General features: G+C 42.0%; 1 protein-coding gene across 1 annotated transcript in view; it reads left to right on the top strand.

Moving 5' to 3' along the window:
* The first annotated feature begins 333 nt into the window (after nucleotides 1-333).
* Nucleotides 334-10,611, top strand: part of pde4cb (phosphodiesterase 4C, cAMP-specific b) — a 75,681-nt gene continuing 65,403 nt past the window's right edge. The window contains exon 1 of the mRNA XM_069702367.1: nucleotides 334-737. Coding sequence (XP_069558468.1) covers nucleotides 535-737 — 203 coding nt within the window. The 5' untranslated portion in view covers nucleotides 334-534. The remainder of the gene's footprint in view (nucleotides 738-10,611) is intronic.

The raw sequence follows: 10,611 nt of genomic DNA, 5'->3' as shown, positions 1-10,611 counted from the left end.
CAGTTTTTTTTTTTTTTTTAATTTTTAATTTTGGATTGAATACACGCCATAAAATATATGGTCAACAATTTATTACAGTTAGTTCTAGTTTAAAAAAAAAAAAAAAAAAAAAAGAAGCACGATGACAATTAGCAGTTCGTCAGTCAAGGGAGCGACAGGCAGGGAAACAGATGGAGATGCGGGAGGAAGTAGAAAGAGAGTTCGGGGTGGAGAGAGAGGGGGAGGCAGGCAGCGATAAAAGAGATAAACGGAGGCAAAGACAAACAGAGCAGGGAGGAGAAGAGGGAGGGGGGCGGGGGGAGAGCCCGTGAGGAGACAGACGCACAAGGCTCACAGTCGCTTCAGCACTCCGGCTCGTGGACAGCAGCGTACCGCCATGCCGCGCGCGCAGCTCTCCGTGCGTTAGAAGCGCGTGGCTTTTCCACAGACAGCTCGCACTCTCGTCGCTTTGCTTTGACCCGTGTCGACTCAAAACGCGATTATTATTATTATTTTTTTTTTTTTAAAGAGACAAGTAAACAACTAAAGTAGAACATGGAGTGCACCACGCTGAACAGAGAGGGAGCAGGACTCGCCAAGCCGCCCAAACATCTCTGGCGGCAGCCCAGGACTCACATACGGATCAAACAGCGCTTCAACTCGGACACAGAGCGCTACCTGTGCCGCAACCGGACCCTGGAGAAATTGCGACCCGGGCTGAAGAAACCCCGCATGTCCTGGCCCACCTCGCTGAAACGGTAACTGTTCATTACCGTCTGAAGTGTCTGAACTAAACGCAGGTGAAATTGGCTCACTTGTTCGGTAGCCGTAAGTCAGTTTTGCAAAGCTTCCGGTAAGATAGCGTCTCGATAAAAGTCCAAAACTTAATAAGACCGAATTAATGGCAAAACGTTACTTTAACTTATAAAATATGATGCAAAAATGAATATCAGCCCTTCACATGAGTTTTTCTTCCGTCATGATAAATGTGTTGTGGGAACATACAGCCTACATTAATTTGATGTTTTAGAAGGACAGACACGTAAACTGAAGCCGTTGCAAAGTCCAATAAAACGGACAATAAGCTATTTAATAAGTCTGATTTAATAGCATTAATTTGCAAACATAAAGCTGTGCTATTTGACACCAAATCTCTCCTCTTGGTTCTGATGACTCTAATGTCCAGCAGCTAAATTGTAGCAGTGATTAATTACTGTGTTGATGTCATTATTTTCATGGTTACAAGATGTAACATCAGTCATTGCTGCCTGTTGTAATGATGTAATATCCTTCTCCTCTGTGCTGTTTGCCACCAAAAACCTTGAACCCCTCTGACATAAACAGATGAAGATTGTCGGGGCCTCATGAAGCACAAAGGGTTAAGATAATAGTGGTTTATAAGACTGACTATAACAATGGGGACATAACATGGTCAGAGTCCTGAAAGCTCCTTCAAAGTCATTATGTTTTCAACTAAAATGTCACCTTGTTGAAAAATGTAAAGCTGTCCTTGATGTTCCGTTCTTTATTTCCTCAATAAGCGCAGATTAGATCACAACAGCCGAATAAAACATTATAAAAAATAAAAAATAGCAGATAAAACAATTGTTGCTCGTCCCTCACGTTTGCAATATTCCCCTTAAATGTTGCTTATGGCAGCTTTCAGGTCAGCGCACGCGTGCTGGCATCATAGGCCGTATTTCTAGTCCTGCTCTCGTGCAACTGGGTGTCACAGATTTTTATACAGGTCAATACATTTTTACATGCCTCGTTCATTATTCGCCATTTATTTTCCTTCGCTGAAGCTTGCAATGGAGTTAAATATACTTGAAAAATGCTGGTCTGCACACGAGAGCTTTCATTGATGGGCCGACAGAAGCGTCTGCGGTGTTGAAGAGCCATTGATTTCCATGCAGTGACTTCCAGCAGCCTGCCGCCTCGGTCACTCTGCTCTCTTTCTTTTGTGCTGTTGCTGACCTGTTCTGCTGCTCTGTGTAGCTCGGCGGGCTTTCAGAAGCCATTACAGAGGTCTTCGGTACTGTATTCTTGGAAAATTGCGCAATTTCATGCAACTGCCTGTTATTGCAAGTTCAGCAAACATGCAATTATTCAATAACTTGTTCTCTTTGTGACTGAATTTCAAATAATACCCTCACACGTAAGGCTGTAATTTCAATCATGGTACTTGCCGGTGTCTGGGATTTAAGAGCCCGTGAAATAACACTTGAGTGGGTGTCTCCTGCAGAGGCTGCCTACCTGCTCTTCAGGCTTTGTGCTCTGTTTTTTTTTTTTTTTTTTTTTTTTGCACTTTGAGGAATGATGGAGGAGACGTGAGGGCTGGTTTAGCTAACAGCGAACCGCTCCGTAAACCTCATCAGTCACAGGTCGATGAAAGGCTCCGAGTTCCTCTGCTGTTTTTTTTTTTTTTTTTTTTTTTTGTATGCAAAGACTGCCGGAGGAGATACTGATAGCTGGTGTTTGTGCACGGCCTCTTTTGTGTTGTTTTACAATTTACAGTTTGAGAAAAGAGCTTCTAACGCAAAGAAAATAAGGGAAAGGAAAGGAATAAACTTCAGATCGTATATACCTCCACATGCTGTAAGTTTTGAGAAATGTATTTTATCTGAAATGGGTTACGTGAAACTCATTTTGTCGGACTTTTACCATCTAATATTCCGTGTAGAGATTCGGTGCAATGGTAGGTTCAGACTCCGATTCAGTTCCTTTCCAGCCAAACACAACTCTGGGGAAACACCCCTCCTCTCTCACCTTGCATCGCCGCGTTTATGACCCACCCCCACACACACGCACACACACACACACGCAATGACTTTCTATGTCGGGTTAGTGTTTCCTTCAGGACAGAGAGAGAGAGAGAGACCAGGTTAACTCCAAAGAAACATCTCGGTGATTGTCTGCAGCAGAGCCCAACAGGCATGAAAACCGCTGTCGGCTCAGCTCTCCTCCCCAGACGCCGCTTGCTGTCAACAGGCGGCGCCGCGGCTCATCTCACCTCAGAGCTTTTGCACACACGAGCAGAAATGCCATGGTTTTGTCCCCTGACAGCCCATCGAGAAGATAATAACACAACAACAACAACAACAACAAAAAAAACCTTCCTCTCAACATGTTTCATGCAGATGTGTGAGGGGGTGCTTGCTGAAACGGTGACGTATATGTTTTGGCCCCTTTCCCACCCTCAACAGCTCATCGTGTGTCGTCAGCTCCCGGCACAGAATCCTTAATGAACACTTTCACGGCTGTTTTAACAATTTCTGTAACAGATCGTGTCCCGGTAAATACTTTATTTTACCACACTGTTTGTGGACGTAGCGTTGCCTGCTTTTAATTCACACCTATTGGTCCCTGGAGGGCTGAGGTTGTTTCACATTGACGTTTGATGGATATGTAACAGTCTAGATGAGAAGATCAGATCTGAGCAAAACATTGAAACGGAGAATGAAGGTCTGAAATGTGACAGCTTAAAGAAAAGACATTCGTTATGAGCGGGTAGAGAAAGAATAGAGATAAGAGTCTGACTCTGATGTGAAAGAAAGAGTATTCTTCATGATTCAGACTGGATATTCTTATTCAATGCAGCCACGTTTTTTTTTTTTTTTTTTTGTCAGACCTAACATAAAAGAAGAATCTCTCCATGAGCACTGACAGGCAGAGGGAGGATTTTGGCAGTGAGGTGTTACAGTATGTGGAGGTGTGTGTGTGTGTGTGTGTGTGTGTGTGTGTGTGTGTGTGTGTGTGTGTGTGTGTGTGTGTGTGTGTGTGTGTGTGTGTGTGTGTGTGTGTGTGTGTGTGTGTGTGTGTGTGCTTATAAAAACACATTATTAATAGAAATACAAACAGAAGTGCACCGTGCTGTCGAGTAAAGTCACTGCGGAGATGACTAGGAAACCGCTGCCGTGTCACCGCGGCTGCCCCCTCGAGTCTTTCCTTCACCCTCACCGTCAGCGAGCTACTTCGACTGCATCATGTCAGTTCTTTCCCGAGAGTCCCGGCCCTGCGTACGTTGCCCGACGCCTGCCGCCTGACACCGGATGATGACGGTGGAAACGGGTTGAGCTGTTAGTGGGGGTGGGGGGGTGGGGGGGGGAGTAAGAGCAGTGAGTCAGCCAGCTTTGTAGCCACCGATGACAACACCACTGGCACCGCTATTATCCTTCGCTAAATATGTATTTTCCATCTTTGTCCCAGATGACTCACTTTTAAATATAAATCATCTGCAACACAGGTGGAGCTGAAGAATTCGTGTGAGACCCAATATATACAATATGAATTGTTATAAAGCCACCTCTGTTTTGTATTATGGTGTCTTAAATTAGAAATGTGTTTATTATTCCAATTTAAAAAGATTCATTGCCTGAATTTCTCTGGATGCATGTTGTGAAGACAAAGTTCAGTTTGGCATTACAACTCCAGGGCAGCAGCGGTTTTTTTTATTTATTTATTTATTTATTTTTTAATGAATTTTCAAGGATGTATCATGTGCTTCTGATTTTCGAATGAAAAATAACAAATCATGAGGTGAATGTTAGCAGAGCTGGTTTCAGGTATTTCACAATGCAGAGCTTGTGTCTTCTGTTATTTTTTTCTTTTTGACACTGGAGTTACGAAGTCACCTATCAGTGGAGGGCGAACCCCTTCGCACTCACCGTCGAGTGAACGTATTTTGAATGGCATTGGCCCGTTTTGAATAAAATTTCACTTGAAAGCTTCACAATTCAAATTATTCAAACTATTTAAAGATGCTAATACCACAACAACAATAGTTCCTGATTTAGGAATAACAGCTAAATGGTAGTTTCTTATCTTTTGGTCTATAGGGGCACATATGTGTTAAACATCGATGTGCTACACACTGTCTTTACTGTAAGAGTCAAAGTGCCTCCAAGCTTATAGTGTTTTTTTTTATAATGTTTTTTTTATTTTACACTATTTTGTTGTTTTATTTGCAGTCTGGAAGCTTTACGTTTGTGGTTTTAAGTGCCAAGAATTGTATCGGTATAGTTTTACGTCTCCCTTCAGCTTTCTACCAAGAACAGACTGTTTTGTGTCTGTGTCTTTTAGGTGCATTGATATCAGTGACCCTCTCCTCTGATTGGCTGAATCTTTTCTGATTGACGCACGTCCAGGACAAATACAGGTTTTCTTTATCTTGTAGCCGCCTGCTCCACGATGTAATGACTGCTTGGTGTTTTCAGCCACATAAAAGCTTGGACGGTGGGTCGCGCTGAGCACGTACACATGACGTGTGCAGAACTCTGTGACATCACAAACGTGCGGAAAGAGAAACGGCACAGTAGCTGAATCCCGGCTGCGTGCTTTCCTCTTTGGACCGAGCGTTTTGACACTTTCACAGTGTTTATATAGCGCCTGAACCTGCTTCTTGATTTATGAATGAAAATTAAAATAAAAATTTAAGGGATTAAACTCTTTGACTTCACGTTCATTTCTTAGACTTAAAGCACAACTTCAATTTTCCATTTCAGCTTATCTGCATTCATTTCTGCCTCTTGATGTGGATAACCGAGGGCTTGTTGACAGGCTCATAGACAAGAACAACGGGCGAGATGCACATTACAGAGTGAATTGTTTTTCAGGCTGGAGGCTGCTCTTCAGACTGAATTAACAGAGAATTAATAAAACAGAGGCTCGCTCTTTTCCCGGAGGGCACTTGAACAACGCTTTACTGTTGACGAAAGGTGTCGGCTGTCGCAGGGGATGAACTGGTGGCCTTCGGCCGACAGGATGCTCTCGCGTCGTTCGGTCTGCGGCGTGCTCTCCCGGCCGCCAGCGGTGACAGAAGAAGCTGCGATCTGGACCGGTGGTCAACTTAAATTGGATACAGCCTGCTTCGACAGCACTTCCAACGGTGTGATCGTGAAAACGTACACCCGTTACTATGGAGCTCTGTTTTCTCAAGGGACAGTGGCATAAAGGGTTCCCCACTAGCTTGTCAGAGAGGGGCCGATCTCTAGACGCAAGAAATGAATGTTATCTAACCAGTCTCATGTCAACAAAAGACACAAAGCAGATTGGCCGCTTCGCCGAGGGATGAATGCAGTGCTGTTTAATACCTTCTGCAATGAGCTGACCTGAAGGTGCCGGTGGGTGTGTGGATGCCTCTTTAATCAAGTTCCGTCGACACCGTTTAACGCCACTGCAGGGGGAGGTGGTTTTCCAGTGAAATTAAAGACCGCTGATGGATGCGTGTTTTACCATCAGATAACAGCGACCGTGCTGTGGGTCATTTTTCGGATCGTAAAGAAAGAAACCGAAGCATGCCAGAGAATATTTTAGTTTGCTGAACATTTCTGTGACGTTTTATAATACTTCTTACACTTGAATCACAATTCAAGTGGTTCTCTGGTGGAAGATTTACACCGTGAAATAAAACTATTCTACCACAGAAAGCTACACGTTGTAGATGTTTTGACTTCGGGAAATTATTAATATCATACTCGTAGTCAGGAGGTCTTTTCTTTAGCGGTCCAAGCAGTGAGGCCCTTTGAGAGGCTTGAAAAGGAGTTGTGATTTGTAACGGGGTGAAGATGAGCATCCAGTGGCTTCCTTGTAGTTCTTTGAAAAGCAGACAGAGGAAACAGGAAACAGGAAGCAGTCTGCGTCTTTCCTCCACACTGTCAGGTCCAGGGAGACCATGTCAGTCTCTGAGTTTGTTTTTCAACGAGGCTGTTAGCCAGTAACAATTAGTCAGGAAGCTGGAGGCTGCTTTAAGACAAAAAGGTCCAAGACGAGCTAAAAAAAAACAACAACAACTCATAACGCGTTGCTGTTTTTTGGCTCCTGCTTTAGTGTGAGTAGCTTTGATGATAGTCAGTTGTGAATTTAACTCGTATGTGGTTGGTTGCCACCATTTTTAATGTCTTAATGGGTTGACGTGAATTGAAGTGAAAATTGACTGTACTTTTATAGTATGATTTTGTCATACTGTAGATTTAATTGCATTAACCTGATATCAAAGTCTTCATACAAATCATACATAGTGACAATACTGTACGTTAGAGTCTGACTGATACTGGATTTTAGGGGCTGATACCAATGTTAGAGAGAAAAAAAAAATTTCTATCTATTTATTAACCAATATTCTTTATACGCAGTATATATATATATATAAACACATTTTGCAATGTGCAAATGGGGTTATTAAACTCTTTTGACACTTGTGACAATTGTGTAAATTCTGGGTAAAATGAGAACAAGGATTTTTTTTGGGCTTATAATTGAGATCACAATTTTTTTTCAATACAAATATTTATTGCTTTCATCTACCTAATTACAGAAGACAACTAAAAATGTGATGGTGCCTGCTGAGTTTTAAGCTTAATGAATCATTAAACATTAAAACAGTCAGCTTTAGTTTCTTATCATCACTTATTTAAACCCGTTATCAGTATTTTTCAAATATAACTCACTGAAAAGGTTATTGTTTAATTAAAATGCCTTAAGAGGTCAAACTGTACCTCATTTTGTATCTGCTTATTAATGTGTACTCATCCATTAAGTTCCTTCAATCTGACTCTTAATGCATAATTAATGTAATTTACCTTTTCGAGGACAGAGCACCGCTGAGACTTTTTTTTTTTTTTTTTTTTTTTTTTGCTCCTCTCGTTTTTGTGTTTTTGCAGATGACAGAGCCACACAATCAAAATGTAAATCACTAATCAGAAATTATGTTTTCAAAAGAGAATTCTGTTCAGCTTAGTCATATAATTGTCATGCTAGTCCCCAAATAAAAGTGTTTTTAACCAGTATGATAATTATGCTTTTGACCACATTACATTATTGATGCTGTACTGTGCCTCACTGCTTATAGTTTTCATGAAGCGTCCTTCCTTATTAAACTCTAGAGTCCTGACTGTCTGTTGATTTTACTCAGATTGTGATCTTTAATGGTGCTGCTGCTCTCATAAAATACATTAATCACTGCCTTCTTCCTTGAGAAACAATAATAAATGGCACACCTCAGTGCAATCGTAGCCTTTGTTATGAATCGTTGTAAAGTGTTGTAAATAAAATTGACCTTAAAGCTATTCATTGTAAATGTGCATGGAAACATGACTCGTACATTATCGTCCACAGATGCTGAGCTCTGACTCACTCGAGCCTTTCAATAATTACCTCTGAAAGGAAATTGAGGCAACTGTCTTTAATTTGATTTGGGCAATTAAAACAATGCAGGAACAAATTGTTTCCGTATTATTGCATTGTACTGTGTGCCAAAGGAAAACAGGACTAAACGTTCCATGAAACAATGACGTTTTCCCGTTGCCAACCTTCAATTAAGATAAAAGTGACTCAAATATGTAGATTCATTCTTGACCTTTAAACAAATCTCACTGGCTTACTGTCCTGTTCTGGAGCACACAACCCACCTTCACACTACAACAAAGATCAAGCCGATATCACAGCCAAGCGTGGAATACACCCGTCAGCGCGGTAGAGGACACCGTGTCAGTTTCACGTTTTGCCTTATCTCGGCGTGAAGAGTAAAGTGCCTCACGTTTTAGACCAAAAACCCGAAAAGGAATAGTTTGTGGTTTAGTTTAAAGGTTGCAGCGTTGGTGTAGAATTCGTGAGCTTGTGATTATAAGGAGTCGTGCTCACTGTAACGCTTACCATTCAAGTCACTCAGTCGTTGAAATCTCGCTGCTAAGCAACGGTAATGTAGAAGGCGTCTAGAAATCAATTTAGCAAAGTGGCAGGCGGGTAATGTAATAACGCACATAATGATGGAGGGAGAAGATAAGGCCGTCGGAAAAGCAACATTTTCCTCACGCATTATTTACGTTATGGAGAAAAACGTCGCATGACTAAAAATTTCAATATATTAGCTTAAAATTTAATGGAATTTTAGTTCCTATAGTCTCTGCCATTTTTGTAACAACAATGAACAAATGCCTCACAACTTCTGAACCGTGGGCATATTGAAAATATTGGGTTCCGACGTCGCGAATACAACAAGATAGGGGCGTTCGTATGGACTCTCCCGTCTGCCACGGTCACAATTTGGTCAGATTTAGGCACCAAAACGACTTAGTTAGGGTTCAGAGGAGATCACGGTTTGGATTAACCGGAAGTCATTTTACGCAAGTAACGCATTTTGCGTGCGTCTCATATGTTAGATAACGTACATTCACGTTCATTCAGTTCACGTTGACTTTTTTTTTTTTTTTTTTTCTCACACACTGGGAACACCATGTTTATTTCATCCAACCATCTCAGACTGAAGTCTTTTTTTTTTTTTTACATGAAGACAAAGACTTCACAGAGTCATGGAAGATAACGGCCTGAACCTGACAGACGGAATATATATAAAAAAAAAGACATTTGCACATTTAATTCCTTCGCCTTGCCAGAACCTACTCAACCCTTTCTGAAAGTGCGTTGTGCCGCACAACAATGTAATCTTTAAAAAAAAAAAAAAATCGCTGCTTACCCATAGTGGATTGCTTCCCAGTCAGCCTTTAACAATTATTTAAGAATGCCAGGTAAGCAGGATACGAAGAATATTAATGAATCATCAGAGTCTATCTGTGAATTTTTTTTTTTTTTTTGTATTATCTCTACAGTGACAGGAGACAAAAAGGGAATCCAACAGGCACAGTGAGGCGGTTAAATCTTCAGCACTGTCGCCTCACAGCAAGAAGGACACAGCACGCTTCCTGTTTCATTTCACACCAGAAGACTCATATGCTCACTGCTTATAAATCAAAAGTGTGGCTCTGAGGAGGGATTTAGAATTTGTCTAATTAAACTTCTGCAAAGTTCTTCAACAACAAATGGAAATTACTTTCTGCGCAGGTGACGGGGAAAGCCTCTAATCTTGTTCAAACTCATTGTTATTGTTTGGAAAAATCCAAAGGCTTGTTTCCCCCCTTTTTATGCGGTGGTGCGAGTCGTGAGGTGACCGTGCATTTCTGAGTAGCTGGTAATCACAGCAGAAAACAGAGTTTCTGATTCATCTGGCAGCAGCTTAGTGATGGAGGGCTTGAACAAACAAAAACAAAACAAAAAAGGAGAAAAGCACTCCTCGTCCATGTGTGTGCAGCGCCTGCTGATTCGGTCGTGGTACAACAGGTCAGAGAAATGAGTGCAGCAGCTCCTGATAAAGCTTGATGAATGACCAAGCAATCCTTTGTGAGAGTTATACCTCTGCCCTTGGACTGACCTCATCTTTGTTAGAGGCTGAAGCACGAGCCCTGTTTCCTTTGTTTTACTGCTCGGCTACACACTCAGCAGCATGCGAGGACAGGATTTTGCTTTAGTCAGTTAGACGAAACACAATTTGGACTTTGGCAGATCTGTGTCCCAGGTGGGTTCTTGGTTACTATGTAGGACTCTAGTGGACCCGTGAATACCTTTGCTGCACACATCGAAGCATGTAATACACCCATCGGTCCACTAGAGGATATCATGCCAGTGTCACGATTTGCCTTGCCTTGGCGTGAAAAGTACATTCATGTATGACCGGGGGTGTGTGTGTGTGTGTGTGTGTGTGTGGAGGAGAGGGGGGGTAACTGGCACAGTATGCTCTCGTGATCCGACAGGGGGTTTAATCACTTTGCTGTGATTCCCGGTCGGGTGTTGCCGCCTTAA

The sequence above is a fragment of the Brachyistius frenatus genome, unplaced genomic scaffold (assembly GCF_029030835.1).
Source record: "Brachyistius frenatus isolate BFR_SWC_R1_liver_20210118 unplaced genomic scaffold, ASM2903083v1 Contig_41, whole genome shotgun sequence".
NCBI classification, from domain to species: Eukaryota; Metazoa; Chordata; class Actinopteri; family Embiotocidae; genus Brachyistius; species Brachyistius frenatus.
The sequence above is the reverse complement of the archived record's forward strand: the minus strand, read 5'-3'. Positions and strand labels throughout refer to the sequence as shown.